Genomic DNA, 18,342 nt, shown 5'->3' on the forward strand with positions numbered 1-18,342 from the left:
CCTCTGAGTTCGGAGCGTTTTTTTTTGGTCTGAGAGAGAACATCCCCTTCCAAGAGGGTCTGCCCTGAGAAATGAGTCTTCCTACAGAACAAAGAAGCACCTATCCCACTCACCCGTTGGCAGTCACAGGCTGTAATTAACACTGATCATTTCAGGCACCACAATTATTTTTTCTGGTTTTTTTAGATTTTGCACAGACACAACAGGAAGCGAAGCTGGGGCTGTGAGACAGCAGCGGGAGGCAGCGGTGGGGTCAGGATTAGCTCCTCAGGGCCTCTGGGGTGCCTGCTCATGTGTAAGCACATGTGCTGTCTCTTCACTTCCCTTGGCTGGACACCACTGAATCTCCTCCAGGTTTTAACCCTCTCCAGTGTTTTGTATTGGAGACCACAAGTGGAGTTTTTGGCTCCTCATGGCCCTGGGGTCCAGCCTGGAAAATGCCTGAAATCTTCATCCTCCTGCCCAAAATGAGTTGGGATGCCTCCTTGTTTTGTCTTGGCCACTGGGTCCCTCTGATCTGAGTTTTCCAAACCTATTCCTATCTGGCGCTTGAGTAAGTGGGCATGAAGATGTCCTGTGTGTGAAACACCTCCCATTACTCTCTGCTGGCCTGTTCCCAGCGTATAATCACGTCCCAGCTCAGCTCATACACACATCCAGCCCTTGCAGCCTCCCATGGGGCAGCAAGTCCTGGGATCACTGGCACCTTATCAGCAGCTTTGGATCTACCTTTGTCCCAGGAGAGCAGAGCTGGCAGTGCACAGCAGGTGAGGGTCACCAATACTATGGATAATAGTACTCATGCTTTTTTTGCTGCTATGGCAAATACCTCACCTGATATGTTTCAGGACTTCATTTGCCTTTTTTTTATGACTGTCACACTGGCAGCTGATAGCCCAGAACTAATGCATCTGGGACCTCCTGCCACTTCCAGCAGCAAAGTAGAAGACACAGCTGAATTCCAACATTGTGAAATTAAATCCTGTTAAATTTCCACTCCCCTGGTCCAGGACGAACTTTCCCTGTTGGTGTTTCAGTCTCTCCTTGCCATGGCAACCTTTCTCAATGCTTTGTCTGTCATCAGTATCTTTCTATTTTTATGTCAAGTCCTTCCCAAAGTATTAATCCCAAAGCCGATCTGGGAGATATTTTACTAGAAATCTGCCCTCTGCCCAGTATTTCTCATTTACGTGCCACCTGCTTTCTAGTTGCTCATGTCCTTTACAGTTCTCCTTTTAAACTTCATCTTCCACCGAAGTACTTGTTTCCTGTGTTGTGTCTTATCTCATGTGCTATGTTTATCTGGGTGAAGATCTGATACATAGGCTTGATCTACAGAAATGGCTTATTTTATTCACAGGCAAGGTTGCCTGGGTATGAGCTGTGCTTGGTAAGTGCCATGTTTATTTATTTCTCAGTTGCACCCACATCTTGTATTTGTTTTCTTTCCTTCAGACTATTCTCTAAAGCCTGAGTAATGCTGATGTCAGCCTAGCAGGCTTGTCGCTGCCTGAATCCTGTCTCCTGGCCAAACTTTTCAACTCAGACACTGGATTTGCTGTTGTGGTTGCAGAGAAAGAACCTCCCTCCTTTCTTCAGGGTCTCTGCAGCCAAAACAGCAAATTCTTTCACTGGTGCTTCCAGAGGTCTGGAATGGGCATGATCCAGTCCTTCCCTCACCTCACACATGTCTGGCTGTCTTTGTAATCAGCTAGTACACCTAAATAGTCACAGCTTTAAAATCTGTTCCCTTTTCCAGTGAGAGCTGGCAAGTCATTGAAACCTCAGATCCTGCTGCTGCGTTGATGTCACACTGCAAGATAATAATTTCAGTTGTGATGGCACAGCACTAAAGTCTGGGCTGCAGGGGGAAAGGAGAGAGGGCGTGTGATGCCTTTTTGAGCTCCAAGGGAAAGTCTGAAAGCGTGTGTTGCACAGGAGACTCAAAAATGTGCCTGAGCTCCCTTTCAGGCTCATCTCATTTGGTGATTTCTGGTCAGGGTCTCTTAGCATGGGAGTTTTGCTCTCTTGCTCTGCATCACTGCTATTCCCTTGTCTCACACTTTGAAGATGCAAAGGACAAATGTGATACTTCCTTCTGCTCGTCTCAGTGAAAAACATTTTGGATTTGCATCACAGATACACACTGTTTTGATACTTCTTACCCAAATAGTGATCCAGCAGCTGTCAAGGGTTGATATTTTTTCCCCTTGAGAAAGTTGATATGCCTTGGCTAAGCAGCGTCACTGCTTTCAGATGCAATTGTGGCAATGCTAAATTTCCAACCATTACCACTGCATGTGGTGGAATCTGGGAACCTCAGTAACAAGCTGTAAAGTCAGGAGAAAAGCCAGGATGTGAAGATCTTGGCAGCTCCTCCATGATGGAATATCCTGCTGTACTCAAGGCCATGGTGCCAAAATGCAGCACAAACCATTGATTTACTCGGATGATACTCCCTCCTCAACACTGTCATTTATTTCAGTATTCCTTGGCCTTCCCAAACTGGAGTCCCAAAATAGGGAGAAACGACAGAATGGGAACAAGCTGTGGGATTTTTTTTTGAGTGATAAGGTGGTTGGGACGAGGCAGCTGGGGAAGTGGGGGTTTGTGTTCAGCTTGGGCCTGAGCTGTGTTCATAGAGGTGCATGATGAGGACCTGAGGTCTGGTGACAGGGGAGGACTGGCAGAGGAGTGCATGAGCAGTGATGTTACAGGTGTCAGGGCTGAAAGATGGTGAATAAGAGATGACCACATCTTGGGGTCATGGGGCAGATCTGTGTTAGATGACAAAGCTTGATCTTAGTGGGGCTGGACTCTGCTAAATCACCATCTACAGCCTGCTACTGGCTCAAGAGGATCACAGCAGCCCTGGCCTGCTTACCACTGTGATGGCCAGTGTAGCTCTGCCAGGTCATCCCACGTGTTTTTGGGATGCTTTGAGCGCAGGCAGCCTGGGCTTTTCTCTGTTCATGCACACGCTGCTGGCCACAGGCACCTGCAGCCACTCTGACCCAGCCCTGCAGAGAATGGACACTGGTCCCATGGGACACACACACACACCCCAGCTGCTGCCCTCCCATGCATCAGTGCCTCATGGAGCTGTGCTGGGCTGCAGCTGCATCTCCCAATCTACCGTGGTGCTTAACACTGGCTTCAAAAGTCATCGCTGTGGCCCAGCCAGGATCCCGTTTGCTTTCCTCCTTGGGACGCTGTGTGTAGTGAGAGCAGACAGTTTCTGAGGGGGGAGACTTTCTGCAGTGGAGCCTTGTAAAATCCTACCACTGGGCCAGACACTCTGAAGGGTTTGGCAGTGCCCCGGCAGGGATGGTGTCATCGCTTTGGAGTGCACATCAGGATGCAGTGAGTGTGGAGTACTGGCATCTTCCCCCTGCCAGCTCAGCACTCCAGGCCTCCTCCAGCTGCACGGGAGCAACCTGACAGGGGATTTTTCCTTTTTTTTTTCCTCTTTCCCTTTTGTTCTGGAACTCTGTGCAGCAAGAGCATAACAGGGATCCCAGGGGGTTTACTGCTAACCAGAGAAGATGTCTCATTCTCTAACAGTTCTTGTGCTGGGGAAAGGCTGGAGGAAATCCCTTTTGGAGCATTTCTGCTGGGGCTACTGGCAAGCCCTGCAAGGTGCAGCAGCCGCTGGCCAGGCTCATTCCTCTGAAAAAAAGAGGACTGAAAGGTCAGAGCATGGAGGTGACCTGCCCAACCTCTGCTCCCTTCCCTGCTCTACTGCAGATTTGCCTTTTGTTCAGCCCAAACAGCCTCCTGCTGAGCCAGTGTTCCTCCAGGGCCGTGACCTGACGCTGCACCAGGCACTGAAGCCTTTCCCTGGGACGTTTCCCCACCCACTTGCACAGCACCACCACAAGCTATTTGCATTTCTAGCAGCTTTAAGTCAGCCTGAACCACCCAGGGTTTGCTTCTGTCCTAGTGAGAAAGGTTCTGGTTGATGCACGTGTTAATCTTGAAAACAAACACCTCTGCATTGTTTTTACTAAATATAGGACCAGTGTCTGCTGTGGTGCAGGGCAATGCAGGCAGCCCACAGTGGGGTCACTCTCCTACATCGAACGGGAGTTTATCAGGCCCAGACAGGAAAGAGACTCAAGTTTAATGGTCTCTGCTCGCAGATTTGAGCTGCAGCAAGTTGAGTTTTCAGGGCTGATCTCATTCCCTGTCATTTGCAGAGGGCTGAGCCTGGAAATGTGAAACGAGGCCCCTCTGGGACAAGCATCTCAGCCCAGCACTGTACATTGGATTTTCTGCTTATCTCTCATTAGCATAGATGCCATTTCACCCTCCTGTGGGGTAACTGATACAGGGGATTGAGGAAGAAACTGTAACTTCTCGTTGAGTCACATCTTGATCAATCCAGTCCTGCAGGAAGTGTCATTTCCCACGGACGCGCAAGCATTCAGGCACTGCTGATGAAATCTTGTGAGGTCAGGCAGTCACTTCCTCTTAATTGCAGCTCCAGGAATGAATATCTTTAGCTTAGATCCTGGTTACTTCGTGCTTTGGAGCAGTTTTCATTTAAGCAAAATACAAGCACATGAAAATGGAGATGGGATCTGGATTTTTCCTACTGGTTATTTTGGTTATACAGATGCCATCTGGGGCTTGTATAACAAATTTGGTTTTGTTTGGTGATGGTCAGTGAACAAAAAGATCCAGAGCCTCAAACTGTCGGGCAAAACCCCTCTATTAGAAACCTTCATGTTGCTAGAAATGGCTTGTGTCACATGCTTTTCCCAGGAACTTGGAGGACTGGAAGAGCCTCCCAGGCCACAATCTCCTGAACAATGGTTCCTATCATCCCCTTCAGAAATAACATCTTTTTCTTTTCAAAACTCATGAGTGTGATTTCTTCTGTGGAAACCAAGTCTAGGCCTGCACAATACCCATGGTTAGAAACCTCATGTGAAAACTCTTGTGACATCCTCTGCCAGCAGGGAGGGTCAGAGACACAAAGCAGAGTGAGTTGTGGGACAGCTGCTTGAAGGTATTACTGCAAGCGAGAACCTGTGCTCCTGCCATGGCTGGCTCCCTGCATTAGGTTTGGGATATCCAGGCCACATGGTTCTGCTCATGCTGTGCTGGAAACAGGTCTCTAGGGCCAAGGAATGGCAGCTGAAGCAGATGCTTCATAACCTGGAAGGTGGTTGCATCCCTACATAATTCATGAGCATGAGAGCTGGAGCAGCTATCACCAACTGAGTGTCCGGTGCCACATTCATACCTGGCCAGATCCAGCCTTGGGTTTGGTGCTGCTGCAAATCAACCTCTGAAATGAAACCAGCCAATCTGCAGGGCAGGGAAGGGGCAATGACTGCTTGGGTGGCTGTCTTCAGCTTCAAACACCAGAGGAGATGGTGCTGGTTTAGAAGGGAAGAAAAAAAATAAATAGCAAAAATGAACTTAAATTGATTTACTAGTCAGACAAAGCACCTGACCAATTTCTCTATTACTGTCCACGTCTCTGAGCCTGGAAGTGCAAACTCTGAGCCTGGGGGGGCTCAGCACAGAGCTGCTGGTGGTGGATCTGCCCCTTCCCTCTGCCAAGCACAGATACCATCTCATCCCTCACAGGGCTCTGGCAATGCTGACCGAGGTCTTATCTCCTCCTGGGTCATTCCCTCAACAATGCAGCCTGCACACAGTGGCATTTCCCAAATGCATATGGATCAAACTGTTCCCAGTTGCTCTTGAAGTTGTAACAAGATGTAATCTTTATTTATGGTCTTTTATTTGTTAAAGATTAGGTCTGGATCTTTTGAATCCTAGCTGCAGATTTTGTTAAAATGTAAGAGGGAGGGACAAGCATTGCTTGAGCATTGCTTTCAGAACCTGGTGGATTTGTCTCTTCTCAGGGGATGTTGCCTTATTCCAGCTTGAGCATCTCCAGAGAAGGTGAGGGAAGCAGACTCTTCAAACCCCTCTGATTTTTCTCACTCCTTTTCCAGCCTCAGAAGACGGAGCTATGAGTTCCACCTGGCAGGGGAAGGCCGGTCGCAGCCCACTCCAGGCCCTGTATGAGAGTTACCAGGTAAGGGGAAGGGGAGATGGAGATGGTGAGGTGAAGATGGAGTGGAGTGCTGGGCACTGACCCTTTCTTTCACCCCTCTGGTGTGCAGGACACTGTGCCATCATCAACCACCCCCAAGGTCCTCACACCTGAACTTCTGGCTGTGTCCAAAAGACAAGACCACACTGCTTTGGGGAGTAACTGTTGATACAAACCACTTATGGCCCTTGCTGGTACTCGGGCAAATGGTTTCATTACCAGTGGGCTGAGCCATAGGTGGGCAAACCTGGGAGATTTCACCCTCTGAAGAATTCAAAGCCAACTCTGGGCTGTCATAGCAGGGAAAGAGCATCATTGCTGCCCTTTCTGAGCTAATAATTGATAGATGGTTTTGTGTTGGGTGCTGCATATATACACACACACATACGTATATGCATATCTAAATATTTTTGTATATATATTTTTATGTACTCAGCCATGAGGGATTTACAATCCTGGGACATCTCAGGCCTGTTTATCACCCTCAGTTGTGCCGGCTACATCTCCTGAAAAATTGGCAGCCTGGGCAGAGATCACACTCCTCCAGGTGGGATTAGTGGGTCCCTCCCTATGCAAGGGTCTGCAGCAGGAAAAGCCATGACTGCTGCTTGAAGCAGGGAGCACTTGCATCCCAGCTGGAATCAGGGAAGGTGTCCTGCTTGCCCTTCACAGTGGGGTTTGTGGTTGAAACTGCAGAAGGTGTTTGTTTCCTTCTGCTGTGTTTCCCCTCTGGGCAGGCAGTTTTCCCCTCCTGCAGCCACACTTGTCTTTGCAGAGGGATCCTCGCCCACAGCTTCCATGCAGGAAGTCCTACAGGAAACCACCCTCCAACTGGTGCAACAGGCTGGTCCTTGCCACATGCCCCAGCCACTAAATGTGCCCTTCATCTCCCCATGTCCGTGGGGCTGTCATCTCCTGCAGGGCATAGGACGATGCTGGTGGTCCCTGCAGTGGGCTGCCATCCCCACTGCCTCCCCACTGCCCATCAGCACTGCCCCATGCAGGTGGAGCTGGATCTCCTCTCCAGATGTGATGCTTTGTGTTACTGTCTAGGTTGATGCTTTTATGCCTATAAGCATCCAAAGTATGTTTGCTCCCTGAAAAATGGCAAATATGGACTTCCTCGACCACACTGCCGGCAAACCTTAATGCTGCTGGAATGTCATGGTGTTATTTCCTTAAAAGTCATGCTTAATTTCCCTGGCTTTTAAAGAGAAGAAAATGAAGGGAACAATTTTGCTCTGAAATAACTGCAAGATGTGCACTTATTCCAGTGGGTGGCTGTTGAAAAGTAGTCACATTTATTTGTTGCCATGCCTGCAGACAATGTCTGTCTGTCTGTCTCTCTGGTCCAATAGCTTTGAATTATGTAAGTGCAGGGAAAAACACCTGAAAAAAAAATCACATTGTTAAAATGCCTTTTTTTTAAGCCCTTGCAAAAAGAGTTTCCAATTTTAAAAGGCTACAGGGAGGCTTCAAACAAAAGAAATTTCTATTGAAAGGTTTAGCTGTGTCACAAGACGTTATACCATGAGAATGCCTCTTCAGCATGGTTATCACCTCCCTAGGTGCTGTATTTTCTTCATAACCAAGTAACTAACAATGTCAGAGTCATATTTTGGTGGCAGTTAGCATCTGTTCACCTGCGTTTCCTCCATCTGAGCATTTTCCCTTATCATCCCCCTATTGGAAGGAGCAGGGATGAGATGCTTTCTCCTACCCCTGTCTCAGATTACTGCCCATGCAGGTTCCTGGAGAAAGTAGTCACTAAAGTGACCCAGACAAGGTTCTTTCTTTTGTGGAAATGAGATCCAAAAGGGTCTGAGTGTGGTTCAACCCTTGCAGGAGCTTTTTGCCCAGGTGTTAGTGCCTCTCTGAAGGAGATAAGTCTGCTGGATCATCCACAGGCTGGGCAGTTTGTCTCAGTATCCCAACTTCTTTAAGGAGCTTTACAAACCCTGCCTCTCACAGGCTCTGGTGCCTCCCAAACCAACTTACAGTCCCTCAGGGAGCAGTGAGAGTGCACCTGAATCTTAGCAAAGGGCGTGCCTAGGCAGTGACAGCTGTCAGCAGCAAGGATGTAGGGACCAAGCACACGGCGTGCCCTTGCCCTCATCTGGAGGTTGCCACGTCTTTGTGGGTAGCAGAGCTGTTTGCTGTGGCACCCTGGGACACTGACAGGACTGTCTTCACAACCCCAAAGAGGAACCCCCTGTTGTTTTGTGACATGGCAGTAATTGCACAGCATCAGAGCAAGAGCCCTGCGGGGTCAGAGCCATCCCGGGTCGGCCGGCGTGTGGTGAAGCCGTTAGCATTGGACAAGGCTGTTCCCAGCAATGATGAACATGAAACCTCCCAAGCCTTGTGAGCAAAACAGGGAGTGAGTGGATAGGAGGAAGAGGGTACCTTCCTCTTCTGACTTCCTGGTAATGGTTTTCCTTCCCTAGATGTTTTAATGACATTTTGGGATTTCTGATGAAAACCATGACAGGAAAGGTCACACTTTTCAAATCCCCACATTTGAAGGGAGGGTTTCAGCTGGGCAGTGGTTAGGGGGCTCTGGGCTCCTCAGAAGCCAGTGCAGCAGCTACCAGGCCTTGATGCAAGAGTCAAAAGGGATAAATGACCATGTCTTAATTCCTCATCCTTGTGATAAAGGAAACTGTGACCAGAGCTGGGGCATTGGAATGGCCTGTGTAGAAAAAGTCCCTCAGTAGAAGGAACCCAAAGCCATCAGAAAGGGTCCCACCACCATCTGCAGCAGCCCCTTGCTCCTCCCCTTGCCATCCCACCTCACCTCCAGCTCCCCGTCTACTCCCCAGGCTTGGACTGTCAGTGTTAAAGACCAGTTCCCTCTGCCTTTCCTTGGCAGCACATCCATGCCTTTTCCGTCATGCATACCTGAACATGTGTGCCACTCTTGAGTGGGGCTTTCACAGCGAGCCCATGGGTGTAGGTGTCAGTGCAATGCAGAAATGCCCCATAGCAGCAGGAGGGGCCCTGTGCCAGCAAACAGGCTGCAGTGTCTGCCCCTGGGGCTGTGCATGTCCCCCAGACTGGTGTAAGGGAGAACACGTTAGGTCAGTGTGTGTGGAGATGCTTTTAAAAGATATTTCCTTATTGACCCTCTCTGCACCACCTGTTCTTCCCTTACCCTCTTTAACTTGTACCTTCACCCAGCTCTTCATCATATTTTGTCCTCCCTTTTGCCCCCAGCCTGTCCAAGGATTAAATACACCAAATCAAGTTGTGTTCAAAGCCAATGCTGTCACCAAAAATCCTACATGGGTGACTGCCAAACCCAGGAAAGGGGAAGGAATGAAGACAATTGTGGGCCAAGTCTTGTGTGTAGGCCACAGTTATCTTGGGCAAACTGGTGACCATCTCTGTTGTTTTTTTTCTCCCCAGTTTGAACAGTCGACACTGCAGGCGATTCACCATCAGAGACGGGAGATGTTGAGCAATGTCTGCAACCGTTACACCCGCAAGCGGCGCCTCCTGCAGCGGGATGACTTGCGGCATTTGGTGGTGGATGACACGCATGGGCTGCTCTACTGCTACGTGCCCAAAGTGGCCTGCACTAACTGGAAACGGGTGATGATGGTCCTGACAGGGCAAGGCAAGTACAAGGACCCACTGGAAATCCCCGCCCACGAGGCCCATGTCCCATCCAACCTGCGCACCCTCTCTGAGTACAGCGTTTCCGAGATCAACTACCGCCTGCGCAGCTACCTCAAGTTCGTCTTTGTGCGGGAGCCCTTCGAGCGCCTGGTCTCAGCCTACCGAAACAAGTTCACCCTCAGCTACAACCAGGCCTTCCACAAGAACTACGGGACCAAGATCATCCGGCGGCACCGGCAGAAGCCCAGCGACAAGGCCCTGGAGCGCGGGGACGACGTGCGCTTTGAGGAGTTCGTCTACTACCTGCTGGATCCACGGACGCAGAAGGAGGGGCCCTTCAATGAGCACTGGGAGCGGGTGCACTCGCTCTGCCACCCCTGCATCATCCACTACGACGTGGTGGGCAAGTATGAGACCTTGGCCGAAGATGCCAACTACATCCTCCAGCTGATTGGGGCCGACACGACCGTCAAATTCCCAGCTTCATCCAAGACCACCAGGACCACGGACGACATGACAGCCCAGTTCTTCCAGGGCATTAACCCCTTCTACCAAAGGAAACTTTTTAATTTATACAAAATGGACTACTTGCTCTTCAATTACTCCATCCCCTCATACCTCCGCATCCGATGAGACAGGGGCTGGTGGGGAGAGGTGAGGGAGAGCTGGATAACTCTCATCTTGCCTCAATTCCTCTCCTCCCACCTTGTGTTCATCTCTTGGTTGACTTCTTCCCTGTGCCCTCTCATTAGGGTCTGCTCCACATCCTGATGCCTTATTCATGCATGGTCTGGAGGGAGGATACCTCTCAAAACACTGAGGCTGGAGTTTTTCCTTTGCTATCCCTCCCACCCTTCAATATCTACAGGGAATGGTGGTGGGACTGGAAACTGCTGGGTAGGAGGGCTTGCCTTGGTTGGGGACTTTCTTCTAACTAAGGGACTCCTCTGTAGATCCAAGTCTTGGGAAGGCTCCTTTTTTTGGGCAGGATCCCTTCAGGTCTTTCTCCTCCTTTCTGGGCTGTTCAGGGGCAGACATGGTGTCTTGGGGGTCAGGGTGGAGTGTGTCAGAGACTTGCATAGAACCAGAAATAAAGCAATAATTTAATGTAACTTTTTCCTTTTGTTGAAAATTGCTCCCACCTTTTCTTTTTGCCTTGTTCTCCTCCATCCTTGTCCCACTTCCCCCACCATCCCCCATTGCTGGAGAAGGCAGAGATGTGTCACTCTGACCACACATTTCTCCCTGTCAATACCTGGAGGGCTTTTTTGTTCCTCTCCACATGCTCTCAGTTTGAATACAAAATACACCAAAGAGAGTGAGAGGACATGTTTGCAGCAGGTCCACAGTGCTTTCTCCTGACTCCAAAAATGGAAAAGTGTCTCTGTATGTTTGTGTCTGTCTGTGTGTATGTGTGTATGTCTGTGTGTGTGTATTTGAGAAAAAATTGAGGATAAAAACAGGGAGAGAGACACCTAGAGGGAAACAACCCTTTGCCTGGCTGCCTTTGGACAATCATTCCTTGAATTAGAAAAGGGGAGGATGGGGGGAAACACAAAAGAAAATGACAAACCTAGCCCTAGGATTTTAAATTAAAACCAGTCCAAGGAGCTGTATTTCTTTAAAACCATATTTCAGTCTTCCCTCTTTTCTGTTTGGCTTTGGCTCGGTGACTGCCTTTGTAAATAAATACACTGGTTAGAGATGCTGTAGAGTGTGTCTGCTGGCTCAACTGCAAACACTTGACTTATTAGTGCAATACAATGGGAGGTTTTATAAAATTATAGTGCTCTCAGGCTCTTTCAAAAACAATGTTTCCATCTAACAACTTTCAGCTGTTATATCTTAACCTTTTTCCTCTCTGCCTCTGATTGGCACCTACATGCTGACACTCCCTCCTTGCTTGCTGCATTTGGAGATTGGGTTTAGCAAAACAATGAAAAAGAAAAGCAAATGAAACTGCTGGTGATCCTGGCAGTCTGACTGATTCTCCCAATCTGGACTAGAGATCTCGCAGAAATGGCCTTTCTCATGCTGTCTTAGTATCTCCCTGCCTAGCTGAAACACAAAGCACAAAAACAGATTATATGATGCAACAAATTTCATCGGCAGCATTCAGACTTGGAGAGCATTCCTCCTGCTTTCTCAGGAGTCTCGTGTTCCCTGCTTAGCACTGCCTCTGCTTGGAAGAGTAATTGTTCAAGTCTCCACAAGATCTTTTCATTCCTTTTGGTCATGAATCATAATTTGGGGTCAGATGCAGAGTCACAAAGGGACAGATTTTTGGATGGATTTCTTTTTTTTTTTTCCTTTTCCTGAATACTGTTCCCTGCAAGTACCTCTAAAGAGCTGATGGCACAATGAGTGGCAAGGATAGATAGACTTGCTCCCTGCTCTCTGTGAGTGTTTAGGCAACATCTGGCTGTCTGGGAGCCCCTTTGGGCTCTCTTTGGTGTGAAAGTGAGGGAAGAGCAAGCTCTGGGCTGTGTTCTTTAGCCAGTTTCTAGTCTTTCCTGCAATGGTGGCGATGGGGAGATGGTCCCAGCCATGAACGACTGTTTGATCAGCAGCCTGTTCCTGGCATCCCCATCAGTCCTGACCCATTGACCCAAACAACAGCCCAACCACACATGTATGGAACGACTGCAGCCCTCCAACCCCAGCCACGGGCTGCTGAAGGCAATACCCTTTAACAAGGTGTCTTCTGGGTCACGTAGGACCTTTGGAAATAGCTGCTTTTGGGCTTTTTCTGTAAAAACCCAACAAACAACGTCCACAGTCCAACCCTTTTAGGTCATACCCTTGGCTTCTTCCCTGCCTGCGTCTCGCTTTCCAGAGAAAACCTGCCTGTGCAAACAGAAAAAAAAAAAAAAAGGGCCACTTTGTGTTTGGGAAGTGAACACTTTCAGCCCGGGCTGGAGCTTTCCGGACCTGGAAACGCTCCGACCGTGCCAAAGCCGAACAGCCGGGACTGGGACGCTCCGGGACCGGGGTCGGGATGCTGCGGGGACGGGATGCTGCGGCCCTCCCGGCAGGCACGGCCCGACCCCTCCCCAGTCCTACCGAAAGCGCTGGAGGACGGGAGCAGGACGGAGCTAGGAGGACCCCGTGTGACCGATGATCCCAACTACAGGCGGTGTAAGTGTGCTGGGAATGATTTCTTTGAGGGATCCTGGTTACTTGTGGCGTTTTTAACTGTTTCATTGCGTTCCTTTTTCTTTTTAGAGGAGAAAATACCAAGGAACCCTCGGTCACCTCTGAAGTGTCATTGGATTTCGTTTACTCCTCTACTTGGAAGTGGGAATGTGGCAGTGCTTGATGTACCACAAGGGCATGGAGTACAAGGGAATACCTGGGGTCTGCCCTCCAGGAACATGGAGCACAGGAGTGTTCCGGGAAGGAAGAGAGTGGTCTGGTGATGAAGGGCACAAATACACTGCTAGGATCTCAAATGTGACCAACATGCAGTCCTGTGGGATGCGTCTGTCTTAGTGGCAATGGAGCTTTGGTTCAACTGGCCTGTGGGACTACACACCTTGTACTGTGCTGTACTGTGCTGTGCTTTTGCCAAGGTTTGACAATGAGTGGAGGTGAAGACTCTTCTCACCTTCTCACAGCCTCAAGAGCAAGGTGAAGACAGACCCAACCATCCCACCAGAGTGAGCTCAACTGCTGCCACCTGGAGAAAGGAGCAAAGGGTTAACCCCAAGGGCAGCAGGGGCATTTCTATCTGTGCATGGACTCCTTTCAGTGTCCTTAAATACAAGCTTTACACTACTAAGAAAAAAAACCAGCTTGGTATTTCTGCAGGGAAATAAACCTTCCCTGTGGGGCTGGTGCCCAGGGGTTACTCTCCACTGACCTCCCACATCTGGGGCCTGGCTAGGAGCAGCTGGGCTGTGGACAAGGAGGGGTTGGTCCCACAGAAAGCCAAGCAAGGATGCTAGTGGCTGTTAAAGCACTGAAAGGAGCAGAGACTGCACAATGGGTGTGGCTGCCACTAGGCACCTATGCCATAATGAGGCAGCTCATCTGCTCTGGGGCTGGGCACTGCATCACACTGACTGGGCAGTGCCGTTTTCTGCCCAAGCTGGAGTTCTTACATTGGCAGTGATGGGTTTGGGCAGGAGGACTGTGCTGGTGAAGGGAGAGCTGCCATGACAGCACTGCCAGGGTCACCCCAGCTTTGCAAAGGAAGCACAAAGATTAAGAGAAAAATCCAAGTTAAACACCATGATCGCACAGGGCTCAGCCTCGGGGAAGGAATAACCTTGCAAACTCTATTTAAACCCTTCCTTCCTAATCCCCCTCATCAGCTGCCTATTAGAAATAAATAATTTAAGCAGCAAAGCATGGCCATTGCCATATGAAGTAGCATTGAGACTTCTGAGTCACAGAGCGCCTGTGTCACAGAGCCAAGATGGGGCAAGTACAGCATGGGCATGCCTGGGGGTAAATGCCAGTCATGGCCTTGCTGAAGTGAGGACCCCGGTAGTAATATCCTTCCACCCTCAGAAAGGCAGCTGGTACCTTGGGAGTTCCCATCCTGGCTGAAAAGCTTGGGGACAAACAACTCCGAATTACTCAGGTTGGTCCTGGAGTTTTGCTTGGAAGCTACTGGGGAGCTCTCAGAGCACCAGGGACACAAAAGAAACAAGAACAGCCTCACTTTGGCAGGTTTATGTGTGCACACCTAGGCAAGGTAAATAATGATTATACTATAATGTGTAATAGAATTATTGCAAATACTTGAAATATTTATAGGTGATAATACATACATTGTATGTAATATGAATATATGTATAAAGTATGTATTACAAGAATAATTAAAGAGCATTTATTATTATATTTACATATTATATATTATTATATTTGTATATGGTTATAATACTTAATAGGCATTTGGCTTATCTATGTCTACATATACACGTGTGTACAGCATCATATTTATTATATAAATACAGTGATGCCCCCTAGCATAAAAAAGAGAGTACCTTCCCTTTCTGCAGCATACCTTCCCTTCCTGCAGTGTTAAACTTTGCCACAGTCCAACATGGCTTAGCAGTTGATGGAAAGTCTGCCCTTTCCTCTGAGTGCCACTGACAGCTCTACTTGCACCAGAATTAGGGGCATGGTGGGCACTTTGCCTGTGCTGTGGGTATTCCGTGCTATGGAACCACTGGCCAATCCCTCGTGGCCCATGTGAAGCTGTTGAGTTTGCCCTTCCAGTAGAACAAAATAGAGCTTCAGTAATCAGGAGGTTTCCTTCCAGAGCTTGCTGTGCACCACAGATTGGGTTGTTTACCAGCTGAAGGATTAAATAGACTTCCATTGAAAGGGAAAAAAAAATTGTGTTTTCAAGTATGTCTTGGAAGTGGCGTCTCGCTTGAAGGAGGCTTTTCAGACTTGCTTGTGTTTGCTGGCTGGCACTTCACTTGTCCCTGGTAAGGATGCTGCATCTCAGAGTTTCTGGAAAATTACTGTATTAGGATGGAGGCAGTGACTGGAAGCTGGGGAGGGGAGAAATATATATGCTTTGACTGTCCCTGAAAACAAACCCCTGTTCTCATCTGTCTCTACAGATGGTGACAGTCCCTTCTTTGCCTGCAAAGAGAAACTGCTCTGCACCCAGGAATGGGGGAACCCTTTACTGACCTTCCTTCCCAATTCAGGTGGGATCTCCTTGAGGCCCCAACACACTGGCACTGTGGTGGTGGTGCATGGAAGAGACCCACTCCCTCCCAAACTCCAGTGCCCTTTCTCAACCCCTGTCCCACAACACTTAAATCAACCCGAGTTTACTGGGGGACAACTAATGACTGATGGCAGGAGTGAATGTAATGGCACTGCTAATACAGTGGAAAATAAAATCAAGGGAGTTTAAACAAAAAAGAAAATTGTATTTTTTTCACTCCTCCCTGCTACAGACTGGATCAGTTGACTGATGGCTACACAGGGCTCAAAACCAGCTGATCTCATTCTTCTGCCAACACTCCACATTTTCCTCTATTCCCCCTAAAGGTTACAACAAGATAAGCCTTCCACTAGCATCTCACAGCATTTCATGGGTCTCTCAGTCCAGGGCCAGCACTGAGCCCAGATAGGCAGGTCAGCAGACAAGGACTAAAGAGCAGCAAGAAAGAAGCTCTCTTCTCTCACCTCCTCCTTTTTTGAGGATGTTGCTTACTTGGGAGTTACAAGGATTAAATACAAATAAAAGTCACTGTTGGCTCAAACAGAGGTGCTGGTGACTCTGGTGGGGTGGCTTCAGCCTAGTGAGAAGCCGAGCACAGCAATGACACAGACACAGCAGCAGAGAAGCCAGGCCCACCGCTGGCAATGACTTCCCTACTGGGTTAGATTAAAGACAGAAATCACTATGAAATGTCCACACCCTGTCTGGGCTCTGCTACCCACATAGGTTTGCTCTGAAACTGTGAATTTTGTGGAGGAAAAGGAGGGAAAGCAACCCCCTCCCCAAATCTCCTCCCCAACAAAATCACCCCAACACAACACCACAGGGAGCATAAAACCAGGTAGGGCCTTCTGTGATTTACTGAAAGCTCTTAAAAGCTGAGGATCCTGCAGGCAGGAGGGAAGGAGGAGGCAGCCTGGATAACTCAGGGGCTTCTGGCCCTGCTGGGACAGCTGGGGCAACCAGTGTCGGAGAGAGGGAGCAGTGCTGACCAGTCACTGGAGGGGCTGGGGGTACTTTCTTAGATGAGCAGGTTCAGATGGAGTTACAGGAATGCTGATCCAGGGTTACATACAACCTTTGTTAGCAAAGGCCCTTTCTCATTTGCACAGGGGAAAAAAAGGAGGAAAGAGAAAGAGTAAACAGTCTGAACAGCCAGATAACTAGCCTCTTGCTGCCCTTAAAAAAAGGAAAAAAAAATCCCCTTTTATTGAAACCATTTCCTTTGGTTATATCATTTCGCTTGAGGCTGGAAGCAATTTTGAGTCTTAAGTGCACTCCCTGCACTGTGTGCACAAGCACGAGGCTGAAGCTTCGCTGACCACCAAGGGGTACCCTGGAGAACAGCACGTCTTGCTGTGCCCTCTAATCTCCCCACATCATCTCCAAGCCCCAGTGTCTCCTGCAAGGTGGGAACCCCCCAAGCCGAGCATGGGCAAGGTGCAACATAGGTCACCCTGGCCCAGCCGAGTCCCACAAGTAGGACACGGATGGCATCCATTATGTGTTCCCATCCGTGTCCTCTGTCAACAGTGACAACCAGATTAAGCTGAGTTCTTCCCAGAAATCCCTGATAAAGGGATGTACCAGTACCAGGGCTTTGCTGCAAGCACATAGAGAAGCAGTTGTGTGTTGAGTAGTGGGAATTGATGTTGGAGTGTGACTGGGGTCCCTTGTAGTCTGCTCGAGCCACAGGCTCCAGTCAGGGCTTTTGCAGGATTGGAGGAAGCAAGGGCAAATCTGTGCTATTATGAGGAAAGCAGAAAAAGTTTCACATGTTCAGGATCCTGTAGAGGTCTGGGGTGTCTTCATCAGCTTGTCTTTAGAATCAGCCTTACCTGATCCATATGAGCAGCAAAAGCACCAAGCTCCAGAGAAGACTTCTCCAAGGCAGTGGGGCACACGCAGCAAGGAGAAGGAGTGATGGTGGTGAGGCAGGAGGAGTTATTTTCCAGGACTGCTCAAGCCGGTGCCAAATTGGAGGAGCTAATAAAGGTTTACAAAACAAAGCACTAAGCTCAAGTTATTAAAATATATATGTACACTTCCCCTAACGCAGCACCGTCAAACTGGGGCTGGCAATCAGACGCTCACTTTGCTTTCCCCGCAAGCCCCCTCAGCTGCTGGGCTGCAATTATCACACGTGGGTGCTCGGGGCTGATGGTGCAGCCGAGCAGAGCCGACAGCACTCAGGCTGCAGCGGGAGATAAAGCAGCGAGGCCCGAGCTGGGGGAGTGTGTGCCTGGAATGCTGAGAGCTCCCCATCGTGAAGCCAGCAGGGGGCAATTTATCCTTCAAAACAAAAAAATGGAAGAGGAAGCTTGAGGAAGGGGGAGGCAACAGCTTAGTATTTTTTTAAGGAGTGCTTTTCCCCACACCTGGCAGCCCAGAGCTGAACAGCTTCTGCTCTCAGGGACCTTCAGCCATGTGTTGATACCATGCAGGGGCCTCAGCTTTGCAGCAGCTCTGGGAAACCAGAGCGGAACTGGGAGCAAAGAAACACCCAACACCAGCAGTCACCCAACACAGCTCAGATTTAAGAGTTTTAGAGCTAGCAGGTCCTTGAACAAGGCCCCTGTCTGCCAGCAGGCTGGGGGACTTGACCTCCCATTTCCCTTCTCCAACAAGAAGGTGGCAGATTATTCTTCTAGTTGAGGCCTAGTGACATTTTTCAAAGGTTTGATCCATGTCCTTGACTCCTGACTCTTCAGCATCTTATTATCCAGATGACCCTATTGCTTCTTCAATTGCGCTGAGAATTGGATGTTTTCAGCCCCACAACCCCTCCCTGATGTGTCCCTGACAGCACCAGAGCCACTCTGGAGTGAGGACTGAAGGAGTCACTGGCCACATCCTCGTACCCAATCATCACCCAGGCCAACACAAGCCTTACACACACAAACAGATTCAAGACTCATCCCAGAGCAATTTTTAATGAGTGGATGGCAAC

At 49.1% G+C, this 18,342-nt stretch overlaps 1 protein-coding gene across 2 annotated transcripts in view; it reads left to right on the forward strand.

Moving 5' to 3' along the window:
• Positions 1-10,809, forward strand: part of CHST13 (carbohydrate sulfotransferase 13) — a 30,584-nt gene extending 19,775 nt beyond the window's left edge. For both annotated transcript variants that reach the window (XM_027640179.1, XM_027640180.1), the window contains exons 2-3: positions 5,976-6,058; positions 9,485-10,809. In XM_027640179.1, the coding sequence (XP_027495980.1) occupies positions 5,993-6,058; positions 9,485-10,330 (912 nt within the window). In that variant the 5' untranslated portion in view covers positions 5,976-5,992 and the 3' untranslated portion in view covers positions 10,331-10,809. The remainder of the gene's footprint in view (positions 1-5,975; positions 6,059-9,484) is intronic.
• Positions 10,810-18,342: the final 7,533 nt, after the last annotated feature.

Source organism: Corapipo altera, unplaced genomic scaffold (assembly GCF_003945725.1).
Source record: "Corapipo altera isolate COAL_440 unplaced genomic scaffold, ASM394572v1 55, whole genome shotgun sequence".
NCBI classification, from domain to species: domain Eukaryota; kingdom Metazoa; phylum Chordata; class Aves; order Passeriformes; family Pipridae; genus Corapipo; species Corapipo altera.